The following is a 25,562-nucleotide window of genomic DNA, read 5'->3' as shown; positions in this document are numbered from 1 at the left end:
TATAGGAAGTATGATAGAGAAGAAGAAAGTCTAAAACAATGTGAGTAAACATGGTGAAGAAGGGTACGACAAACAGAGATAAGGCAAGATATATGATATTGGATAAGATATCACAAGCTCAATTAGTTGAACAATAGTCAATAAAATCAACCTCGATTTAATTAAGACAAAGGCTTGATTGAGTTCATTATTATTACATAACTGAAAGGACACCTAAATGAAACTGATGTGAAACGTGGAGAATATCATTCCCAACCACTTTGCATACGTAACATAGTGGAAAATTAACAAAATACTTTTCTTGATGGAGAAGATGATCAGAAACATTTTGAACCTAATTCCAAGTAACCACTCCTATGTGTGCACAATATATAAATGAGGTGCCCTTGTGACTGCAAGTGCATACTACAAACAGTGGAAATTTGATACAGTAAATAGATTCTCATGCATGCTAGATAAAGGCACATATTATGCTCAAGACGGTTACTAAGGAGGTGTTGTTAGTATTCAGGGAACAAATCAAACTGTGGTGGCAACAAATAAATTCACGGATTTTCTTTTTAATTTGAAGATGGCCCACTTATGTGCTTCACTCATATAGTAAGATTGATTGAGAAGGTAGTCAGAAATACCTCAACAGAACCACCACGTTGCCTCTTCAATTGCGCAAAGACAGGTTTCTCTCCATTTGCTTCTCAAGGTTTCCATTTGCCCGCCCATTAATCTGTCAGTTAGATGGCTTTAGAAAATCTTCTGAACTAACTTGACCACCTTCACCTTGACCTAACTTAACAGCACTCCCATTACTACCAAGTGATGCATTCACCATCACTTGTTGCTCATTTCTCTCGTATGATTCCAAACCTTCTGTTGCGTTTCAGTTCTTCAGGGGGCATTTCTGTCGGTAGCCTGGAAAATTTCTTTTCTTGGGACCTTTTTTCCCTGTTGTTACCCATATTCTGACCTGGTTCCTTACATTCATTCTTTTTAGAACTGTTTCCATTTACATCTCTTATCTCAATATTCTCTGAATTCTTTTTGATGAGATCCTCCAAAATTCCAGCAAGTGAACTTTCAGAACTGAACCATCCTCATCTAAATTTTAGATTTGACACCGCCCCTTTCTGGAGTGGTGCCAAAACTATTGATTTCAGGGATCTCCCTACCACTCCACATCCTTAAATTTAGATATAACTGCCCCTTGCTTATCATCCAAGCTGGCATTGCTTGGCATCATCTACAGAATCAGAAATTGACTTATATTTCTTTTTTCTTGTAATTCCTTCAACCTCTTCAATGTGACAGAACAACCAAAACTTGGCCTTCTGGAAGTACCATTTTCTTTAAATTATTCTCAAAGTTGGTAGGCATTGATTCCAATTGGGGACATCCAATGGTATTTATAAAAGATCCAGAATCCATCTCACTTGCTTTTCTTATCAGGTTTCCCTATAAAAGACTCATTTCCTTGAGCAAGAAATTACAAATTTTCTTGCTCTTTTTTGTGCCTTCACATCTTACATTTGATTATGGGGCCGCATCCTTTGCTGTTTCCTTCTTGAAAATTTTAGGCCATGTTTGGATGTGAAAAGTTTTCAATTTTATACTATTTGTTACAAAATATTGCAGATTTGTTGTTCTGGGAGTTTTGTGAAAGAGTTGGAGCTGGTTGAAAATATGTTTAGGACGAGAAAGATTTCATACGTCGTTTTAGTGTGAAATTGGCAGGGTCAATAAAAATGGTGGAGAAGAGAATTTTTGCGAGATGCATTTTTTTGGGTTCAGTGGAAGAGGCATTGCTCAGACTCCTTAAAGCATTCTATCAACTAACATTAACCTGTAAGTCAAGAAAGAGAAAATTAACCAAATCTAAGAAGCTGACTTTGAATGGAACATATAAAGACCATGAATATAAATAGTTACGCTTTCGTACCTTGAGACATTCATCGTCGCGGGAATCTTGGGAAAAACTCACTCAAGGGAGTTTCTGGTACAGGTATCAGTTTTCCAATAACAGCTAGGGGCCAACTGAGAGAGAGAAAGAGAGAGTTCTGTCAGCCATAAGGGGAAAACATAGAGATAAGGTCTTTAATCTATAATCAGACAGCCTATGTTTTCACATGGACAAGTCTTTCAAAGTTTTTGGTTAGACCTTCCAATTCTGCTAATGATCATCAAGCAAAAAAATTCACTTTGAGGGCAAAGTTCCCAAACAAACAGAGTTGAGATTCAAGATGCTCAAAAACATCTTGGAAGTACTACCTCTTAACTATTCATACCATAACAAACTGACCTCATAAAACCAATAACAATGGAGATCAGCCACTTTGACCAGCTCAACTTTACTGTTGAGGAAAACTTCCCAAGAAACTCAATGATAATCACCTAAACAACAGCAATAAATACTTAGTCCAAGCAAGATAGTAAAGCATAACCAGCAAATAAAAATATCATACAAATCTCACCTGAAGCACAACAGTTAATCCAACTATTCCTATAAAAAGATAGTTTTTAGTAATTCCTTTGAATACATTAAATTCATCCGGCTTCCGAGCATTAAATTCATTGAAAACCTGCAGTTGGACCAATCATGTCATTCATGTGCTTAAATGTTAAAAGATAACAGTCATGACATAGCAACATGCCACCCAAAGTTTATCAGTAAAAAAGAACAAGTTCACCATCCCCTGGGAGTGAGATCAGCTCAGCCAGTAAAATTTAAAGGCATAAACGAATCATACTGGAAAACTACCATGCATAACAATGAAAAAAAGTCTTGAGACAGTTTTCCCAAACAAGTAAAATTGGTAAAAGTATTTGATTGGATTGCGAATGGAGTTTTGGCAGAAGCACAGCACTGTGCCATCAATACCCTAAGAAGCTTTCAATGACCTGTACGGTATTCACGTAATGCAAGTATGCATGCAATTTTTATACACCTGCACAGCTTCACAGGCTAGTCAGTGGCTACTAACTTCTGACTTCAAGCTTGTGTAAAAGAATAGAGAGAGAGAGAGAGAGAGGAGGAGATATACACAAAATAAGAAAAGGAATTACAAGAGCAGCCTTTTCCTTAGCAACAAAAGAACTATTTTTATTTATAAAGAAAGATTCGATCAACATCTGTCTGATCACTTCAAATGAAGCATGGAAGACTTTTAAACGCATGAGGAAGAGCTTCACCTAGGAAGGCAAGAGTGAATCCATCTCATTTCACTTCTCTAAAAGACCAGATCCAGTCATCCACGAAGTCTAATGATAATGTTGTTTTAAATAAATTTAAGTACCAAAAAATATATAAAGATCAAACAACCAAAGTAAGAGAAATTAAATTATTTAAATTTCTTTCCCTATTAATTTCACATGTTAAAACTTACCTGACAGAAAACAAAGGAATTGAATATTAAAGTGTTCTTCACTTTGTTGGCATGCTCCGTTGTGTCACCCTTCAAATTCAGCACACTCCTACCTCCGAAATGGAGAACAAGCAGGATGGTCACTTGATATAGAGCCTACAATTTCCCAACCACCATTATCGACAGCATACATCACCGACAGCTGAAACACACTGCTAATGAACTACAGACCACAAAAGAAACATGAAAAGCCTTGTACCTGTATCAGCAAGTTCCTCCACATGATATTTGTTATAAGAGACTCTCTGGGAAACACACAAGCCATCAGTATATTTCACAAAACTATCAAAGAAGCAAGCACAAGATACTCAATCTAATTATTTTCACATAAGAGTTCAAGATACAAGCACAATTCCAGGCTGGTCTTAAAAAGCTGTTGGTCAATATGACCACTATAGAAGTTTGATCTATCATTTTCCTGAATTCTTAGGCTATGCCTTCAACGTTTTTTTAAAAATATTTGATTACTAATAAAACCTTTTTTGATATACCATCGAGAACTAGTTAGTGAACTTCTAGATGAATTGAGTACATAAATTAAATGACATTACAGCATCAACATCCATTCCCACTCCCAAGGAAAGCATAGGTTTTCAAAGATGGCCAGATCAGCATAGCATGAGACTCAATTGAGATAAAATACTGGGTAAAATCTGTTTTGAAGTAAACCAGAATAGAATAAAAGCCCCCATAATTGAAAATTTGAGTATATAACTTAAATGACATTACAACATCAAAATTCTTTCCCACCCCCAAGGAAAGCATAGCTTTTCCAAGATGGCCAGATCAGCATAGCATGACTCTTAAAATTGAGAAAAAGTACTGGGTAAATCTGTTTTGAAGAAAACCAGAATAAAATAAAAGCTCCCATAATCGAAAAATTACTACCTTCGACCAACTGGTGGCCTCTGCATCAGGTGATCAGTTGGTGGTTCTGTAGCCAATGCTAGAGCTCCAAGAGTATCCATGATAAGATTAACCCAGAGAAGCTATACAAAGAGCAAAGAATGTCAAGCCATCAGTATTGTACACAACCAATGTGCACAGAGAGAGAGAGAGAGCAAACCTGGACAGCATTTAGTGGGACATCACCAGAGGAAACAGCTGCCACAACATTTATAATCAGAGCTGCTACGTTCACTGTAAGTTGGAACTGAATGAATTTCTGAATATTTGCATATACAGATCGGCCCCACCTGACAACCTACATTAGTAGGAAAAAAATAATAATAATTCTCCTCTTAAAAATAAAAAAGGCAAAATTGATTTTATAGCGACCAGGATAATCTCAAATACATGCATGCCAAATAAGTAGGGTCACAGATTAGTAGGTCTCTGTCAATGCAATCGTGTCTTTAACAACAAACATAAGAGAATCTTTCAGATTAATTAGAAGAACCTTCTATAAGAAGAAAAGTCAGTGACTACAAACACAAACTAACGCAACATCATTTACCCTAAAAAGGCACTAGAGGACAAGACATACCTTCACAACAGAAGCAAAATTGTCATCCAAGATAATGATATCGGAGCTCTCTTTAGCAACCTCTGTGCCAGCAATACCCATTGCAAGACCAACGTCTGCCTGAACTCCAAAATAATTGAACAGTGAACACCAATCAAGAATAACAAAATAGAAAATTGTGTTCTAGAAAATAAAAAGGAGATTATTTCATTTCTAATAAATTTCAAAGTTTACAGTCAAGACAACAAGACTCAAACCGGCAGGTACAGGTTTTACAGCCAAATCACCATCGCATGATGGAAACAGCCACCTGGATCCACAATTAGTTTATTCCACTCCCATAGTCAACATGATCAAAGTTTCAAAGGATCCCTTTTCTCCTTCATTGAAGAAAAAGCACATTTAAACAAGGCATTTTGAGGATAGGGAACCACTCAAGCAGACAGCATTGAATGGTCTATGCCACAGCAGTATCAACATATGTACGATCAATTAGATTCACTACAGGCTTCATCACATGTATGTTAACACTACAGACAACTACAGACTTCATCACATGTATGTTAACACTACAGACAACACTACAAGTAGGAAAAACTAAAGCAAAGGACATAGCCAAACTTATGACTCCATAAAACAAAAGGAAAAACAAAAAGAAAAGAAAAGAAAATAAGAAGAGATAACAGAGAAATAGGAAAATTAGTTGTCCAACCTCATGTAGAGCAGGGGCATCATTAGTGCCATCCCCAGTTACAGCAACAACATGTCCTTTCCTTCTCAATGCTTGCACGAGCAAAAGCTTGTCATTGGGAGACGACCGCCCCATCACCTATATATTGGACAAGAAAGGTTCTTTCTATCAGTTTTCCCACAAGAATTTAATTAGTCATTGTAAACATATAAAAGAATTTAATCTAGGGATTATGCAAATGTAGCAGATCGTACAGATATCTTCTCTGCAATTTCTTCTCTTTGGGTATCTGAATAGTCACGAAATGTTTTTCCTTCAATGAGATATGGTAAAGTAGCATCTGCATCCGAACCTAGTATTCCAGATTCCAAGGCAATTGCTTTCGCAGTTTGAACATTATCACCAGTGACCATCCGCACCTACAGGTCAGGAAAAAAAAAACAATTGTTCACACAGTGTACTGCAATAATCAACAGTTATCAAGAAAATGAAGACCAAAAACAGCACCAAGCATTGGAAAAAAAGAAAAAAATCTTTCAATGAACTACTTTAAAAGTAAGCAACAAAAAAATAATTTGATAGATAAAACTAGAGTAATCTCACATATTTTCTGCTACAGAAATCCTTAGACCAGAATTTTAACCTATTTATATGAAGGAGTGCCATTGTTTTAGAAGGTAAGGTAATGTATCATAATAATACATATGGATAGTATTATGAGAAACCATTGTGTATAAAAATACCTGTAGATAAATAAAAACACTATATGAACCGAAACTGAGAACCTGAAGATTTCATACAAACGATGTGCTCAGACATGGTGCAAGTATTCTATACGTAATTATTTCAATATGTGAACTAAATTTATCAAATTCCACTAAATCCCAAATTAAAAAAACAACAAAAATAATCAAGCGAAAAATTCCTGTAGAAGGTAATACGAGATTTGTAAAAAGAGTGATGAATTAGAATTCAAGCCATCGATGTAGATGTCGGTATAAGGGTTTGGTACTACAATCCAATTAGAGTTCGAACTAAGTAGGATTTGCAGTCCAAATGGTGGCTGCAATGCGGTAAAACTATGATCTAACTATTAGTGGGGTGCTTGCAGATCCAACAAGATGATTGGGAATTAGGGGTTGAATTATGGAAGAACGTTCAAGGAGACTGAGGTCTCGTTTGGATAGTGAGATGAGATGAGATGTGACTAGTAGATGAATGGTTTGTGAATAGTGGTGAAATAGTTTGAATTAATATGTTTTATGGGGTTTTGGGAAAGGAGAGAGAAAAAGTTGAATAAAAATATTATAGAGTTAAAATATTATTAGAATATAATTTTTTGATATAATTTTTTTTTTATTTGAAAAAGTTGAATTGTTTTTTGTATTTTGTTTAGAAGTTTGGCAAAATTGTAATGATTAGGTAATGATTAGACAAAAAAGTTGAAGATTTGAAATTGAAAAGTATTTGTGTTTTTTGTGTTTGGATATTGAAATGAGATGGGATGCAAATCACGATATGAGATAAGATGGGAGGAGTTGGGAGGACTTTGCCATAGGCCTGAAGGAAATTTTCCCAACAAATCAGATATGAGATGGAGAATGGAAACAAGATAAAGGAATGGGATAGTGTATGGTGCAACAGTAAGCCTCTCAAATGGGCTTCCTCAGATGCTGAATACAGCTAGGGAGAAGAACACATCGGTGGCAGACAACTCACATCTGTCCAATGACTCCCCCCAATTGGAAGTGGAGCTTGTTTGAGTGCCACAAGATTAAGAGGTAGACTAATTCATCTCCTTGTATGCTAGGCTGTATTCTCTTCAACTAAGACTGGGTGGGGTAGACAAGATGCATAGGAGTTTATCAAAGGGGTAATGCCATGGCCTCTTAAAACAGCACTACTTTCCATGGAAGACGATTTGGAAGAGAGAGGCTCCCTTGAGCGCCGCTTTCTTTGCTTGGATGGCAATACATGGTCTTGGACAAGATACAAAAGCATCATGTCACGATGGTCAAATAGTGTTGTAAGTGTATGAGGATTGGGAAATCTGTTGATCATTTCTTACCACATCATGAGTTAGCAAGAACGTTATGGAATTTTCAGAGTTAGCACAGCAACATTATGGAAGATGACTCCGATTTACTTGAGGTGGTGGATATGAAAGGAAGTACCAATGCTCCCCCTTTAGCATTACCAAGTTATATATTATGGGCACTGCCAATTTATTGTATAGATTCTTTACAGAGGAATAAACTTGCTTGCCCCCCAAAAAGACATGAATGATTTCACCTGCAAGCAATATCACAAGAAACTGACACATGCATTTCTTTTATAACATCGAAGATCCCAACTGACAATGAAATGCAACATATTTATCCAACACTAGGACTCTAAAGGTTGGCAATGATAGCGTCAACTACAGGATCGATTGCAGAAACAGACCTTCAACAAGTAGTACTTGGGTTGCACCCTAGTGCTTATCAATACGTTTTTTTTTTTTTTTTTTGAAAAAAATCACAAGCAACTAAAAGTTTAGAACTCAAAAGGTACCTTAACACCAGCATTTTGGCATAATCGCACAGCATCTTTGACACCGGGCCGACAAGGATCCTGCATTACGTTGTCTACATGAGTGAAAAAACCAAGACAAGATTAACTTTCAAAAGATGATGCCAGAGTGAAATTTTCTCCAGAAATTTCAGATAATGACCCAAAGGCAAGCCCTTTAAGTAGACATACCTAAGTGTCAAGATCATTGTTGGACTTTGAACATTAAGAGCACCACAATAAAGCAATGCAGCCAAATTACATAAATGTATTACACAAAAGGGAAGAGATGAAATAAATATAGATACGAATTCTACAAAATTGATATTAAAGCAACTCCTCAAGGCAGAGTCCAAAGCCTGTGAGTGGGAATAACAACAAACTGGCATGTCTATATCTCATCCAATGTCCCCGACCATACAATCCCGATAATGATATAGAATGTGTCTTTTTGCTCCATGTACCCACCCAGTGGATCCTGAACTAAAAACCAGCCACTCACCCATCATTATAGGGGAGAAGGTGCCAATGGATCTAAAGCTAATTGGCCAAGAAGGATGTCAAACAATGAAAAGAAACAATTATGTAAAATCAAGAAGAAACTGCAACCAAATTCATTAGAGAAATAATGCACAAGGCCAAATGATGTCAAAGTCTAGAAACTACAACCAAATACAGACAATATAACTCTCTCAATATGAATCTATATTGAATTTCTGAGGAAATTCTACCTTGATACCTAAAATAGCCAGCAGTACAAGATCATTCTCAGGCAACGCCCACAGAGCTAGTTGTTCTTCATCAGATGGAACCTCCTCCGATTCAGATGACCTATATGCAATGGCAACACAACGCAAGCTACCAGTGGCCATGTTTTCAATAGCATTTTTAAAAAACATCATCTGCAAAACAAATCGAATTTAACTAAAATACTTTGACTACAAGCATACATGCAGGTTTTGCATTCTAGCACAGAATATACACTAAGAAAAGCAAAAGTATTATTATATCTGTAGATAAAACTCTTAAAAACATTTCTTTCAAGATATACATATTATAACATGCCAGGACAATACCAAGCTGGTAAGAGAAAAAAGGGAAAGAGACACAAAGGTAAAACCCAGTTAACTACTAAAATACAAACTGTACTTGAAAAGCTATTACACTGTCATACCTTATCTTCATCCATCATTACCACCCGATCAGTTGCATCAATATACATTGTGCATGATGCCAAAACTATTTCAGCTGCCCCCTTCCAGTGAATATGAACTTGACCATCAGGCTGAAAATATGGCAAAGAAAATGATGAACAGTCACTATTAATAACATTTCATTGTATACACAAAACACAGTATATCTAGACTTCTTTCTGAACCTCCAAACAAAGATTCCTGACTCACAAAAATTAAGGACCAAGAAAGTAGTTTTACTGGTTCAGCTGTATGAAGCAATCACTCTTTTATTGAGAAAATAACAATGAAAGCAAAAAAAATAAATGTCAAGGGAATTACTCACCTAGCCTAGATGCAATACAGGTCAATAAATATTAATAATATAAATCAGCTACATAAAATTTGATACTATTCAATATGAAACAAACTTAAAATTATACAGTTGATTTAGCAAAACTAAACATCTTAAAATTCTTGCTACTGAAGTGAAATCCAAACTCTCTAGCAACCAAAATATTTTATCACGCAGGCAGCAATACATGTGGTGCATTAGTGCAGTTCAAACAAGAGATATTTGATCCAGTTTATGCCATGATTTCTCTCAGCATCATAACCTTGACCTTTCAAGGTAATAACTCCGACCTTGAGACAAAACCAATCTGCAAATCCTTAAATCTACTCACCCTTTAATTCAAACCCCAAAGTCAGAGAGAAGAATGAAGGAAGATTAAGGAAAGCAACAACAGAGATTCCAAGCTTTACTTCCCGGTAAAGAAATTCTGAGTCTCAAAAATGACATCAAAACCAGAAATAGAAAGATCACTTTATAGTGATACCATCGCCATTGAGATTGCAATACTTCTATGATCACTAGACACAAAGGACTGTGCATTCACATTACCAGCTGAAGCGCAACGCCACCTCGTTTTTTCTCTGAGTTGAATGGGAAGACATGAATAACTGAAGATTCAGTTCTGACAGCCTCGAAATTCATCCCCAGCTGTGAAGAAAGAGACCAGTTTTGTTAGTCTAAGATAAATAAATTTACCTGAGAACTGGAAAATGGTGTGCGGTTAGAAAATGTACCTTGACTCCCCAAAAAAGAATGGCCTTTTCTGTTGGTGATCCAGAGACCTCCACATCACCACCACCCTGCAGGGAACCAGCAACAGCATCATCATACTGTGCTGATTGCTACTTGTTTTTCCAGGATAATTGATCAAGAAAAAGCATACCTCAGGCATATACACACTGCCAGTTGTGTTCTGTGCAATGCCTTCAATAAGTAAAGTGTAAAGCATGGGAGAAAACTCTGACTTATCAGAAGGATCAATTTTTTTCTCACCAACATAAGCTTCAACCACAGTCATCTATCAATAAAAGGAAATGTCACAATTAAAAAAATGCATAACTGAAAGAAAAAGAAAAGTGATAACTCCCCCTCCAAAAAAACAAAAGTGGGGTGCAAGGAAAGAAGGATCTAGTTGAGCTTTTTTCCCCAAAACATCCAGCTAGCACTCAAGAGTAGTTCCCTACCACCAGGCCCACGCAACATTATGTGCACTCCCAACATCTACAATTAACTATCAGCCAAAACAAGCATACTACCCTCCTGAAAAAGGAAAAGATTGATCAAGCAACTGATTAATAATTCACCTGATTTAAAGTTAAGGTTCCGGTCTTATCACTGCAAATAGTTGTGGCAGAGCCCATGGTCTCACATGCAGAGAGCCTACGCACCTGCAGCATAACTTCAGTTATGAACAGTATACTTCCAATCGCACAACAGGCATGTGTGTGTGTGCCTCAGCCTCTGTGACTAAGGTCTCCCATAAGCACAAGGATGGAAAATCCCCAACATTACATACCAGGGCCTTGTCTGCCATCATTTTTCTCATGGAATAGGCAAGGCTGTATCATAGTAAAACAAATAATAAGTCCGTGGTAACATATGGGAACATTGAAAAATTAAAACATTTTCAGCCACGCAATCAATAATGTCTCAGATGATAAACAAGAAATAAGTAGCCAAGACTGTGGGAATACATGTATGAGAATTACACTCCTGCCAGAAAATAAATGGGTTTAAAATTAGAATATTTGACCATTTAATAACCTAAGTAACAGCCTAAAGGAACTTTAAGAAGATTTTTATTTTATTTTACAAAAACGTTCATCATTTGCCAACTCCGATATATAAGTATATACATTCCAATATGCACATCGATATGGGTTGCACTAATTTCTAGCAGCACCATCTGCAAGTTAATGGGAAAGTAGGCTTAGAATATCTCAACTGCTTGAGCCACGAAGAAATTGGTGATGTTGGTAATACCGATCTGAGCTATATATAAATTGAAGGTAATACAAGAACTACGGAAAGAAAATAATAAAATGAAAGAACATGGGTTGACATGTAGGAGAGATTAAGAAAGTCAAGAATCTGAACAAAATTATATATCAGGCCAGGCAAACTTACGTTAAGGTAACAGCCAAGGGAAGCCCTTCGGGTACTGCAACTACTACTATGGTGACCTACAAGATTTCAACAAAGGTAATGGGAAAATAAAATTCTCCACACAATAATAAATATATATCTACATACAGAGAAACACATACAGCAACGGTAGCAATTTTAATGGCAGCATCAATGGCATCACTAGCTTTTGTTTTGCCTGCTATAAACTGAGGATTTCCAACTGAGTTTTTGGTATGGCCAGTAAAATATCTGCATATATTCAATTTATGAGGTCATCCACAATAATTCACTATCAGAGAGAGAGAGAGAGCAGTCCCAAGTTTAATTTACCTGACCAAAAGAACAATCAAGACAGAGACAGCTACTGAAAGTCCAACTATACCAATGAGAGTTGCAACCCCATTTAGGCGTACCTAAAACAAATGATTTAAAAGTAAACATAATGTGCAAAATATGAGTTTCAAGAGAAAACATCGAAAAAATAGCAGACCTGCAATGGTGTCTCTTCACCAGTGTCTTCTGAAATACTAGACATGAGCAATCCCCACTCGGTATTCATCCCAACACTAGTCACCTAGTACATAAACAAATAAAAGGAACATATATAACATGGGTATACCACAAAGCAAGTTGGCTTAATGTGAGAGACTGACCAGATATAAAAGGTTTCAAATACATGTATAGATTCATAAAGAAAAGTGGTTTCCATCTCCAGCAAGAGAAAGGTAAACCCCAAAAAGAACAGCATTTTTTATAAAAGTGAAAACAATCATATATGAAATATAGAGACATCAAAATAACTGATCCATATATGAAAATTATACACTTATGCTTTCAGGGGATAAAAATAAACTCCAACGTAATGTTTTTTTTCAAAACAAGCTTCCCTTTTCCCAAAAATTGTTTAATCTAGGCAATTGCATCAATGTTTCATATCCCACTATCTTTTATATGGTACTAATAGATATAAGAAGATATATAAGATATACTTGCTAAAAAAGCTAAGAAAATCCTATATTACCAGCATGGTGCCACTACCATCTGCAATTTTGCAGCCAGACATCAGAAACGGATTTCTGGAATCCTTGTGAACCTGGAAAAAAGTTCACTCTTCAAAAAAGAAAAAAGAAATATTAATTGATAAATTAAAATGACCAGATGGGTAGGAATGCTCACAATCTTGCTCTCTCCAGTCATACTTGATTCATCAACTGCGAGAGAATGACCAGAAATTAAAATTCCATCGGCAGGGACCTGCAGAAAGATTTAGAAGGTCAACTCAACTTTAAATAACAATGGTAATATATTATTTTTTATTGGTAAAAACAAAATTTTACTGAATAAAGTAAATAGGCAAAGCCCAAGTACACAGGAAGTACACAAAGAGAACACCTAGTTACAAGTTAGGAGCTAGATATGAATACAAGAGAATCATGAAAACTAGACCCATTGGGGACAATAACAGAAGCCCAAAGGAATAGGGTGTGAAAGAAGAAATATCTAAAATCATCCAAAGAGCGTTCCTGATTTTCAAAGCTCCAACGATAATATATATATAATAAGAACAACAAAAAAGAAACATGTACCTGATTACCAATGTTAAGAGGTACAACATCACCAACAACAATGTCATATATAGATATCTCAATTCTTCTGCCACCTCTAATAACCTATAAAGTGAATCTTCAAATAAAAATTCTAAGATAAAATAACCAAGCAATGTGAAAATGAAAAAGAGAAGAATAAAGCACATAAAGCCATAAAGTATACCTCCATATGGATATTTCTTTTCTCCTGATTTAAATTTTGGAACTGAAGAGATTGTTTGTAATCACTTATAGCTGTTTAAGAAAGAATTACAAAGACAATGGGCCAAAACTTAAAATAATGCAAATAAAGGAGACCACAATGACACAATTCTTAAATCCCTCCGAGTTGTAAAGAATAAATAAATGACATTTCACAATCAGGTGGAGAATTAAAGATTCAGAGAGAATTTCAGATACAGTACATCAAAGTAGAACAGACTAAGATTTAAATACTTAATTATAACAGCTCTCAGGCATTCAGGTAATAACTTTTACTTAAGAAATTATACATAGAGCAATAATGCACATGAGGGAATTTATAACATGCCATAAAAATAAAGCTCTCAAATAAACGATACACGACCAGGTAAGTAAAATGTGCATATGTCAACAAATACTACTTAAATATTTACCCCTTTTTTGGCCAACAAGATCTTAAAAAGCTCAATGCATGGCATCGGATTAGTTCTTTTATCAGCTATATTTATCCTAGGCACATGATTACAAAGATAATTACAAGGCTTTCAGGTCCTCTGGTTTATACTTGTAAAAAGAAAGGTACTCTTGTTTGCATGTCCCTACCAAGATCTTGTCCAAAAATAAGGAATAATGTCTAAAAACAATAAAGAAGAAATAATAATAAAACTCAGTACAGTTGAGCAAACTATGGGTGTAATAATACACCATATCAAAGTTACTCACAAAAAATAGAACAATCGTTGAAGGAAATAAAACTTTGATCAAACATTTAATTCAATACCTGTAACAACAATGACAAGAATAACTGCAAAAGCAATACTTCCTCCATCATACCACCCTTCCTTGATACCCTATAATACAAAAAATGAAGAATAAGGCATAATGTCATGAGATAAGCAAAAAGATCTTGTCTCAGATATTTTAAGAGAAAAGCAGTGTAAGAACACAAGACTAAGAGAGAAAGGAAAGCAAATCTGAAATAAAATCAAACCAGAAAGTGAATCTCATTAACAAACAGTGATCAAAACCACAACAGATATAGCCAGAAGCACTGAAAATGACTCTTTATCTATTCAGACTTTAGCAGTGGGGCACAACCCGTTGGTACAGAAGTAAAAGTAGAACAGCAACAGGCAGGAAGGATGGCTTTCTGCACTACTATTCTGCCTCCACACCTCTTGTTGTCAGAACAAAATCTCATCCTCAGTGACATATAACCTAAATCTTACAAACTATTGAGCACGTGGGTTAAAGTGAAAGCCATAGGATTCAACTTGTAATAGGCTACTAGTACTACTTTACAAGATTCTTATGACAGGAGAATGAAAGAAAACCACATCCTCAGTTGGCTATATAAGGAATGACACTAAAATTTTATTAGGAAAAAAAAAAGCGTAAGAGGCATTACTCATGTACACTGAGAAAATATGTAGGAAAACACCTAGCTAAGAAGGGAAAAGAGAACAAGAGAATCACAAAAGAAGAAACTTAAGTATTGTCATGGACTGTTAACAATTCATACAAAGACTTGACCATAGAGGTTTTCAGCTCTGGTAGCGTTCACTCATGGCCTTCAAAATTGCGGGCACTATGTGCAGTCCAAATGCACCACGTTAAGCACGTAAGAGCCATACTCCAAATATCTATGTTCGAATTGTCTCCCAGTTTACCTCCCCAAAGCACCAATAACTCCACCACTCTGCGGAATCGCCTACTCAATTTCAAGAAGGTGATGAAAAATAGATGCCCACAAAGCCCTAGTCGCATTACAATGAGCAACAAATTGTTGATAGTTTCCCCACCCTTCTTGCACATAGAACGCCAATCCTTGACCATAAGATGCCTCTCTTCCTTAAGTTTTCCATGGTCAAGATCTTATCTTGAGCCGTTGTCTATATAAAGAAAGCTACCCACGTTATAATTCAAAGTTTTAGATCATCATCACGTGTGACTGGAGCATTTGTCCAACTTAGTGACTCAAAGGTCAATTTCAGTGTCTTGCCACATTGTAGTCACATGGCATAAAGATGTATTTTGTCTCCAAAGCCAATCATGCATAGCCCACTCTTAGCTTTTGTAAAAAAACATTTGATTTCTTCATAAGCAAAAGAGGATGTGGCTCAAATAAAATGATGTCTTTTATCAAAACAAAGACTATTTCCTTGCAATGAAAGAAGATCATCGTAAGTAATAGACTAGTCACATTCTACAGCAATACAAGAACCAGAATGCATAAGGTATCATGCCCCCTGCCCAAGCTCACCTCAGTCTTTATACCCAGAACCAAAGAGGCCACCGCAGCTATCATCAATATTATCAGTGTGAGGTCTTGCCAAGATTCCCAGAGAAACATCTAGGAGAAACAGCAATAAAAAAAAAATAAGTAAATAGAGTAGTTCATACTCTCATCTTCAACCAAGGAAAAGAAAATACTATTAATAAAACAAATGTGTTATTAATGATCAAATTTGCAATTAAATTTACCCAAAAACTCCTCCCTTTTTTCAGAGGAATTTTGTTTGATCCAAATGCAGCACTCCTCTTCCGTAAATCAGGATCATCTCCTTGAATCCCCTTCTCTAAGTTTGTTTTTAACAAATTTGATAGCCCATTAACCTGATGTAAAGGTAGGGAAGTATATAATAGGTTAAAAATTATACATACTGTATACAAATAATACATAAATCAGATAAAGGAAAGATAATTTGAAGGAAAACTTGCCCCCCCATATTCCTGGTGCAAAGCTAAAACATTGTGATTTCTTGTTAACAAAGCAAGCTGTTCTCGTCCAATTGCAAAATCGCCAGTGGGGGGTGGAGGTGGTCTCAGCGTTTCTGTTAGTTGAACGCAGCAGACAAATCATCATGTTAACATTTTTAAATCAACGATGCATGCCACAAGAATGCAATTAAAAAGTCGTGATGTATTCCACCAATCACAGTATTAAAAAAAGGTACTTACAAAATGATAAAATAGCATCATGGCATAAAACACACCCATCAAAAGTTCAAAGAATGTGTTTTTTTCAAAAAAGTACTAGAAAACTAAATTAATAGAAAATGTAGGAGGCATAGCCCAAGTACACAAGATTTATACAAGAGCAACAACTAATTAAAAAAGTTCAGAGAACATGTCAAACATAGATGTTAGCTGAACATAAACTTGAACCCTGCTAGGGCATACGATCTGCTGCAAGCCAACAAACAAAACATCTTAAACCAGCATGGGAAAGAAGATGTATTGGACTAATGTACCCTACAACAAAAACCAACAGAATCAAAGTAGTTAAAACCAAACCTTCATTAAATATTATAGGTAATATTAAATATAGGGTAATGATGCACCTACAACTATTTTACAACTCAATTTACAACTAATGGATGTAATTGTGTCACTTCATTAAAAATAATTTCAAGTATACACAACTACCCTCTATGCAGAAATTTAACAATGCTTGTGAGTATTAGGTTATGAGTTGGTGAATATTTAAAAGGAAAAGGAGAAAGAAGAAGTATAAAACAGCTGAGAAAAAAAATGCATTGCAGTATCAGACATGAGAATATAATATTTTATGTGACAGTACAGCTCAAACACACAAAAAAAAAATTGCATAGAAGATTCATGTCCACAAGCACAAATCACATAACAACAGAGTGAGATAGTTCTAAAACCCAGAATGACATGGAAATGATCTTCACAAGAAATAACAGATGCAGAAGTACCATTTTCTCGTGTCCCAGCTGCCCTGAAACGATATGCAGCCTAACATTTCCAATTTCATGAATTAGAAAATACATTCAAGCTATAAAGAGTGCACAGGAAACTTTTTTTCTTTTTGTTAAGTCATCAGAGTGCCCTAAAAATCAGGTACAAGAAAGTATGTTACTTGTATGGCTTGAACATGTGCTTTGTAAGTCCTTATACTTTGCTTCCTCTCTACTTCCCTTTTCAAGTCCAAGGTGTAACGAAATCGACGAGAGGCATTTAACACAAGTGCCGCTTGCTACAGTTGACAAAGTTGAGATAAGCCAAACATTATAAGCAGCCTTATCTTCAAAATTACAACATAGTGACTCAAGTAACAGAAACAATATTCACTATAACGACCACTGAACATTACATAACATTAGAAATGCAGTGTTATACTTGTCATTATGCTGAACATAGTAAGATTACATGATGAAATAAATGCTGCACTTATTTTGACGTCAAATATTTACAAATTTCAATATTTGGCGTGGACAAAATATGTCGGTCAATAGTAATTGATCGCAAAGTGAAGTTTAAATGTTTGATCTCTTCATTCTTTAATTGCTTGTACTCTTTCAGATTGAGAGGAGATGGTGATGATAAACTTTGTTGGATTCTTTTCATAGGACGGTCCGACGGACATTCTAGGTCAAATCCTTCTACAATGGGCTCTTCCATCGAGATGGCTATTCTATTCCTCGGAAGAATATTTATAGAAAACTTATAAAAATAAAAATAAAAACTATTTAGAGAAATAGGGCACCTTTGAGGGTCACATTTTTTGCCTGGACAACAAGCTTAGGGAAGATTTCAAAGTTGGATAACCTCATAAAGAGGCATTTTGAAGTAAAAGATTGAAACTGTGTAAGCAGAGTAGTGAAAGTATTGATCATCTTTTGCTTCACTCTGAAATGGCTAGGAATTTATGGGCATTGATTTAAGAACCATGCCCTGAAGATGGTGGGTTTGTTAGCTTTTGGCCAAGTCCATTTGGTAGTCGTAGCAAATTAGAGATGTGGAGGATGGTCCCTTTGTGGTTGATGGGGTGTATTTGACGGGAACATAATACACGACCATTTGAAGATTTCAAACGAAAATGTTTGAATTAAGAACCATTATGTTTAATTCTCTATATATTTGGATGGTTATGCACAGCAGCTCCTGTTCTCTAGTTTTATAATTCTAATGAAATTTTGTTCTTAAACACCACCTCGACAGTTGAAAGAAATAGAAACGCAGAACAAAAAGATCAAGGACCCACCAAAGCAGAAAACATAGTCAAAACATCTTGACGAACAGACAATTCAGGGAGAACTAAATGAAAAGTAAAAACAGAGAGAAAGAGAGGATTGAAAAGGGAAACGTACCCTCCAGCGGCGGAGACGCTCGATTGAGGCATTCTTGGTGCTGGTAATATCGAAAGGATCCGAAGACGATCCATCCCCATCGTTCATGCCGACACCGGAGCGGCTTGGTCCGGCCTCCATATCGTTGTCGCGCCGATGGCGCGGCGAATTCTGGAAGAAACTCATTTCTGTCGCAGGAGAGATGACACCGTCACACTCTAATTCCCTCTCTTCTCAACACGCATAGAAAAAAAAAAATCAACAAACGATCCCTCTCACAGAATCTCAAGTTGTCGCTTCAACACAATCCAATTAAAACTCCTCTTTTCGGACATTCGCTTTCAAAAACTCTTCTCTCAGATTTATTTTTTCTGTCCCTTTTCTCTATTAACTACATCTTTACAAACGATCTTGTTTCCCGCGGGAGAAAACTCCTCAGAATTCCTCACTATCTTGCTCACAAGAAATGAATATTCCAGAAATCAGACTTTATATTTCAGCAAAGGGCCAATAAAAAAATTCTCTCAAATTCTCTTCTTTTTTTTTTCTTTTTTTCATCAGCTACTGTATCAAATCACACACACGACACCTCGTGTCAACCGATTTTACAGTTTCAATTTGGATTTTTCCCTCCTCGTTGCAACCGACAGCTTAATGTGAGAGAGAGAGCTTGAGGAGAGAGAAGCGAGAGACGTTCAGGAGAGCCAGAGAGCCAGAGCTTGATGAGAGAGAGAGATCTTGAGTAGAAAGAGAGGTGGATTTTATGAGAGAGAGCAGATGAGACAAGAGGAGTGAGAAAGCTTGACGAGAGAGAGCGCTGATGAACAGACGCAAAAGTTACTCCGACGCTTCAAAATATGGAGAGCTATACCATCTGAGTTTTGCTACAGCTTCTATGCATTCTATATTTTATATTTTTTTTAATTCTTTTTAATTTTATTTTTTAAAATTATTTTAAATTTTCTATTTATTATTCATATAATAAATATTTAATAATAAAATAATAATAATAATTTAAAAAAATATAAAATATGAGAAAATTGTAGAGATTTATTCGTATAATTTATTACAAGGAATAGTACTGTTTATCATTCTAATTCTTATTATCTTTTTATTAAATAATTAAAAATTATTTATTATATTTTTTTTATATATTTATTATCTAATGTTATATTATATTAAAAAAATTAAGAAAATAAATGATGAATAATTTTTTTTTATTGCAGATGATTGCTAAGTTTTTTAACGGGTATCAGGTATATTTACTTAGTGGCCCAGTGAACGTACATGAATATCAAACTCCACGTCATGACTCCTATTTAATTACCATCGATCTTGGGCTGTCTTAACAAAAAAAATGTCATTAAATGGTGCAAATTAAAGCACTCCCTTCCCTTTGGAGGCAGTAGTACTAAAGATTGGAAGCACAAATTCAGTAGTTATATTGATCATGATTACGCAGTTAAGTAGCTAGCAGTACTACTACTACTAGTACCCAAAATAGAACTTTTTATAGGAAAACTATCGATCCAAGGTGATGATCTATCCTATTCGATCGATCGGCATGTACAACGTTGAACATTACTAGGATCGAAGATCTCCCCCAGCTCATAATTTCTATGTCCACCGTTAAAGGGAGAGAAACATGGCCGGGTTTGATCTGGTAATGGAACTCATGACGAGTAGACATTAATAGAAGTACTGATAATTATCTTCTTTGGAAATTAGCTGATTAGAGCAACATACATAAAAAAACAAAATCCAGAAAAAGACGTACCAAGAGATTTCAGGTGCTTGAATTGATTATCTTCGATCGGTGGTAAAAAAAAGACAACTTAGTAAAACCCGGCCTGCATCAGAAAATATCTCATGATTAAGATCAAAGTTCTTCCTCTTTAGCAATCCAGCATGCATGCATGTATATTATTCTTCATCATGAAAATTGATCTCATGATCAAGATATATATAATATATATATATATATATATTTGCAAAAATCCAATATAGCTAGCTACCTAGGTACTGCTCTTAAATGGGAGGTAGTCGATGTAAGTGATCGGAAAACCAGGAGTGCATGCGCCCATATATATATATGATCTTAAAATGCTCCAATTAAAGAAAGAAAGAAAGAAAGAAATTAATTAATTAAAGTTTGCTGACAATATTGCAAAAAGAAAGGAGATTCATACGGAACTTACACACACAAGAAATTAATACATATATATACCGTACTAGCTAGAATAGATCATGGAATTGGATATTAATGTCGGCCCGACATATTTTGTCACCAACATAAATATTAATTCCCGCGAAAAGAATAATACGTACTTAATGACCACGAACGTACGACGTTCAAGTATTTTGCTTTTCTTTTCTTTTCTTTTTGGTGCCGAGCGATCGACAAGACTTGGTTTACAACAGGGAAGGGAATTAAAGGTTACTGCTGCTCGTCGCACATCCGCAGAGGTTAGAACAATGAGCTGTTTTGAGCCGCGCGCACCTTATAACGCCTCGCGAAAAACCACATTATATAGAGTACTACAGGAACCAGAGACGTAATTTGGAAAAAGTAAAAGATGGAGAACTTACGAGAGATATCATGCCTTTAGTCCCTTCATGTTAAAGCGTTTCTAACGCTTTCTATTCTTTTTATTTGAATACTTTTATTGGATGAGATTCAAGCAAGGAATAGATCAGAAGCAATAGGCCGTTGAAATCAATATCATCAACATGATCATCACTTTTTTTTATTTAGATAACTATTTAGATCAAATGGAAATAAATTGTTGATCTTAATCATGCGCAGTTGAAGGTGATCAGTTTTCTAATTAATTACTGTCAATGAAAAATATTATAACAAACTGAGTTTTTCTATCACTCCCTTAGTGATCTCTCTAGCTTGTATCTCTTATTTAAGAAGAAGAAGAAGATCACGATCTCAGTCATGTCTTTTGTCTTCTATTTTAAATGAGCTTTCTTTTATTCGATGGCTTTACGCTTTAACGTGCAAGTTTTTTTGACCGGTAATGTTCTGCGCATCGATGTCCTTTAATGAATACATGATCTTTTAAAAGCAATATCAAGATAGCTTGTGATGCATGCATGCAGCGTCCTTGCCTATTGGCTGCGTGCTCTTTCTAGAATATATTCAAAGACCAAAATATATATGATATAGATCAAGCCCCACAGATTCTACGTACCTATCAGAGATAACGCGAAACTTCTGTGTCCTTGTGTGTTTTCCTCAATAAAGAAATTATGAACAGCTTCGACGCTTTAAAGCCATGTATATGTGTGTGTAGTAAATATAACGTCCTATATATATATATATATATATGGATGCCTGGACAGGATCGCAGTACTGCATATTCACATCTGCATAGGTTTCGGACAGAAAGCAAACCAACTTAATATAAATCCACATTATCTAGGTTTCGGACATCTCACATCTGCATAAACAAGAGCACAGTGTAAACTATGCCTGAACTGATCAAAGAGTACTGGTTATTAAGACGTTTTGAATTAATTAAGGAGACCATTCTTGATAAAAACAACGTGAGCATCCACAAAAATTGCCGAGGAAGAAGAACCTGCAGCTGCGCGCCCAAGGTAACCCTCTCGAGTCTCAACGTATAATTAGGAAGAAATTCTAACTATACCTAACGAAAGTACTAATTCTCACAAAACGTACGGACTGTCCACGCAAATACTACTACAAGAACATTTCATATCTTGCATGGAACAGTTACGTACACGTGAAAGTACATACTTTACGAGCTAGCCAATTAAAGTAGTACTCGCTAATTCCTTTTCCACATAAAAAGTAAATTAAAGAGGCCATGCATGACTCGATCGGACGTATTAACTTCAAAGTGATCAGATCATTTTCATTAATGAAAGGTTTTCAAACTTGTTCGAGAGAAGCAAAGTATATTAAAACAGTTGTATTTTCAAACAGACCAGCCTTACCTAATCCGAATACTTCGTTGAAAGGAAAACAACTACATACTTTTCCTCGGTAAAGAAAAGTACGTAACATTCGTTTAAAAAACCAGATAATAGCAAAAGAAAAAGTGACTTGGAATAACCTTATATAAGCATGCATTGACTGTATAGCAAAAGCAAAAGCAAAAGCAAAAGCGTGAATGGCGCCTTTGATCTCGCCCGAGCTCCTAATTAAAGTACTTAATTAGGTACCTTGTTTGGCATCAGGGCAACCTTTTTCCAACTAAATCGATCCCTTTACAGTTTAAACAACTTTGTCGTCCGAATTAATTAAATGAATATTTAGGCCTTACAAAATAAATCAACGAGGATTTAAAAAAAAAGTTAAAGTCACATTTTAGATTTATAGATCTAAAATGATTAACAAAATTATAGTTTTGGAGGACAATAATTTTTCCCTCGCATAAATTATATATTAAGAAAAATACTATCTGTATTTAGAATTTTTACATGTTTATGATACATAACAACATGTATTGACGCGTCAATTATTGATACGTTGAAATACGTGACCAAAATAGAATAAGATTTCTTATGACCAAAAAATTCTCTCTTCTTTGCAAATTATATAAGTCAGTACTATATAACGTCATATTCTTATCTTCTTAAAACTGAACATCGATCCTGACCACGCCGGCTAGGAAAGTTCATGGCAATTTACATATTCTTATCTTTTGAGAAAAGCTTACATATTCTTATATATCTTATCCCATTCTTTGCCTTTGGTTCAAAGTTAGCGTTACGTATTAAACGGGGGGCGGGGGGACACATTTTTTTAAAGTAGCTATATATATATATATGGTGAGTATCTCCCAACTAGCAACAAATAATTTTTCTATGAAAAATGATACTTACAGTCGTGAGTGTGCAAGCACCGTACAGTCGTTTTGAAAAAAATGAATAAATATGAGACCCACATGAAAAGAAATTAATTTTTTAATAATAGATCCCACTCTTTTTCAAAACGACTGCACGATATTTACGCATTTCACGACTGTATGTAACATTACTCTTTCTCTATATAATATCTAGATCGGCCTCTTATCTTTATTTCAGTTTACGTATTTACGGGGCATGACTCATATTATACAAACTCTTATTTCAAGATTATATTTATGGATTTGTGGATACATGATCAATTACAAATTACGATGAAAAATTAAAATAGGATGAATATCTAACTAATAATATATAACATTTTCCTTTATCTGATATTTTATTATTTCTTAATTTTCATCGTCGATTCCATTTCATCTAATGGAATATTATAATTGACTGGTCTTTAACTTTAAGAAAATGCTGCTCTTCTCGTTGGAGCTCCAGCTGGGCTGGCTCCGTTGGGATTTTTTATTTATTTTTATTTAGTAATTAAGAAAGTATTTTTTAATAATATTGTAAATTTTTTAATTTTTTAAAAAATATTTAAAAGTGTTAAAAATATATATATAAATAAATAAAAATTTAAAATACACTAACCAAAGCCCCAAACGGTGCCTTATCTTTATGCCATATATACAGAGACCCGGTACTTTATCTACCTTTCTGGTCCTTTCCCACGCTTGCTCTGAGTTTGATCCTGTTCATATGACCAAAGATATTGGCCGTTTCACTCATATATCATGTGGTCACTCTCTAAATTACTTGCAGTAATGACGTTAAAAAACCTCCATCTTGGTTCTTCTTTCTTTTAGGTAGTGATGTTCAATCAAAAGATCATCAGGACGAACTTAATTAATCTGTAGTAGTTTTAGTGTGATTAATACGATTGATTTTATTCTTCTCCAAGCATTTAGAGATCAGATGCCAGGGAAACTAGCTAGGAAGTTGAAGGTGGAGATCAGCTAACATTCCAGAATGCAAAAAGGGATATATATATATACACACACACATATATATATTTACTTAAAATAATGCAAATTAATAAAGATGCTTACCTTGACAAGAACGAAGAGTAGGAAAGCTCGAAGGAAAGAGATATATCCAGCTGATCTGCAATTATATATCAAAGAAACTGGTCGAATCTACGTACGTACAAGTCTAGTGGTAGCTGGATGCCCGGCGGCGCCCCGGAATTGAGAGATTATCGACTTCAATAATCTAATTAAGAAGTACGCGCGTGCTGTCAAAATCATTCATGTTCGTCGAGAGATCGATCGACGATCGAGGAATAAGAACAAGATATAATATAGCATGCATGTATATCTAGCAATATTCACAGATTGCAGAAGCATATATATATACATATATATCATATCAGAGCTAGCAGATTCGAATACGTACGTACGTAAATCCCGGCCCATACAATGAGCTTCATCTGTTTATAATACGGCCCCGGCCTTGAAACGGATCAATAGCTTACAACATCATCTGAATATATAAACTCATGACGATGAAGAAGTTTCATTTTGTGAATTGATGTATATATAATGCATACATGATAATATATTATATATATGCATATATCATGCAGTTTTTTTTTTTTTTTAAATAAAATATACTGCATGGTGGCAGTAGTCCTACAACTAGTAATGACACAGACCGCAAAATAGCTCGCGATCATTCACACGCTTGTTCTGATTCCTAATAATTACGTTATACGTACGACTTGGCTGTGGGGTTGACTAACGAAATTTCCCAGAAACTTCATGCGCGCACATGGAATTCTCAGAACCATCAATTATATTAAACAGAGCAATGCTACGAAAGCATCTCAATTTCAGCACATCATATTTTTTAAAATTTTTAATATTTTTTAAATTTTTATTTTAAATTTATTCTTTTTAAATTAATTCAATTCTTCTATTCATTATTCATATATTAAATATTTGATAAAAAAATAATAAAAATTAAAAATAAATAGTGTGTAGAGATTGTATAAATAGTAAGAGATTGTGTAGA

At 35.2% G+C, this 25,562-nt stretch overlaps 1 protein-coding gene across 6 annotated transcripts in view; it reads right to left on the bottom strand.

Moving 5' to 3' along the window:
- LOC109010801 (calcium-transporting ATPase 10, plasma membrane-type-like) overlaps positions 1 to 25,078 on the bottom strand; it is a 27,502-nt gene extending 2,424 nt beyond the window's left edge. Inside the window, exons 1-37 of one of the 6 annotated variants that reach the window (XM_018991717.2) lie at positions 24,945 to 25,078; positions 24,599 to 24,783; positions 20,437 to 20,509; positions 18,681 to 18,847; positions 17,450 to 17,566; positions 17,286 to 17,325; positions 16,285 to 16,397; positions 16,048 to 16,179; positions 15,827 to 15,916; positions 14,345 to 14,414; positions 13,547 to 13,617; positions 13,363 to 13,446; positions 12,953 to 13,030; positions 12,798 to 12,869; positions 12,267 to 12,350; positions 12,107 to 12,189; positions 11,917 to 12,025; positions 11,777 to 11,832; positions 11,166 to 11,208; positions 10,954 to 11,037; positions 10,533 to 10,667; positions 10,384 to 10,449; positions 10,199 to 10,297; positions 9,297 to 9,407; positions 8,854 to 9,024; positions 8,126 to 8,185; positions 5,827 to 5,991; positions 5,594 to 5,710; positions 4,903 to 5,001; positions 4,483 to 4,620; positions 4,305 to 4,405; positions 3,616 to 3,661; positions 3,378 to 3,512; positions 2,466 to 2,573; positions 2,294 to 2,385; positions 1,934 to 2,028; positions 633 to 1,837 (exon numbers count right to left, since the gene is read on the bottom strand). In XM_018991717.2, the coding sequence (XP_018847262.1) occupies positions 1,944 to 2,028; positions 2,294 to 2,385; positions 2,466 to 2,573; positions 3,378 to 3,512; positions 3,616 to 3,661; positions 4,305 to 4,405; positions 4,483 to 4,620; positions 4,903 to 5,001; positions 5,594 to 5,710; positions 5,827 to 5,991; positions 8,126 to 8,185; positions 8,854 to 9,024; positions 9,297 to 9,407; positions 10,199 to 10,297; positions 10,384 to 10,449; positions 10,533 to 10,667; positions 10,954 to 11,037; positions 11,166 to 11,208; positions 11,777 to 11,832; positions 11,917 to 12,025; positions 12,107 to 12,189; positions 12,267 to 12,350; positions 12,798 to 12,869; positions 12,953 to 13,030; positions 13,363 to 13,446; positions 13,547 to 13,617; positions 14,345 to 14,414; positions 15,827 to 15,916; positions 16,048 to 16,179; positions 16,285 to 16,397; positions 17,286 to 17,325; positions 17,450 to 17,566; positions 18,681 to 18,845 (3,219 nt within the window). In that variant the 5' untranslated portion in view covers positions 18,846 to 18,847; positions 20,437 to 20,509; positions 24,599 to 24,783; positions 24,945 to 25,078 and the 3' untranslated portion in view covers positions 633 to 1,837; positions 1,934 to 1,943. Of the gene's footprint in view, positions 1 to 632; positions 1,838 to 1,933; positions 2,029 to 2,279; positions 2,386 to 2,465; positions 2,574 to 3,377; positions 3,513 to 3,615; positions 3,662 to 4,304; positions 4,406 to 4,482; positions 4,621 to 4,902; positions 5,002 to 5,593; positions 5,711 to 5,826; positions 5,992 to 8,125; positions 8,186 to 8,853; positions 9,025 to 9,296; positions 9,408 to 10,198; positions 10,298 to 10,383; positions 10,450 to 10,532; positions 10,668 to 10,953; positions 11,038 to 11,165; positions 11,209 to 11,776; positions 11,833 to 11,916; positions 12,026 to 12,106; positions 12,190 to 12,266; positions 12,351 to 12,797; positions 12,870 to 12,952; positions 13,031 to 13,362; positions 13,447 to 13,546; positions 13,618 to 14,344; positions 14,415 to 15,826; positions 15,917 to 16,047; positions 16,180 to 16,284; positions 16,398 to 17,285; positions 17,326 to 17,449; positions 17,567 to 18,680; positions 19,537 to 20,436; positions 20,510 to 20,987; positions 21,157 to 24,598; positions 24,784 to 24,944 lie in introns of those variants that run through there. The other 5 variants (XM_035682995.1, XM_018991715.2, XM_018991718.2 and 2 more) reach the window with 5 other exon arrangements.
- Positions 25,079 to 25,562: the final 484 nt, after the last annotated feature.

This window comes from Juglans regia, chromosome 11 (genome assembly GCF_001411555.2).
Source record: "Juglans regia cultivar Chandler chromosome 11, Walnut 2.0, whole genome shotgun sequence".
In the NCBI taxonomy this organism is placed as follows: Eukaryota; Viridiplantae; Streptophyta; class Magnoliopsida; order Fagales; family Juglandaceae; genus Juglans; species Juglans regia.
The sequence above is the reverse complement of the archived record's forward strand: the minus strand, read 5'-3'. Positions and strand labels throughout refer to the sequence as shown.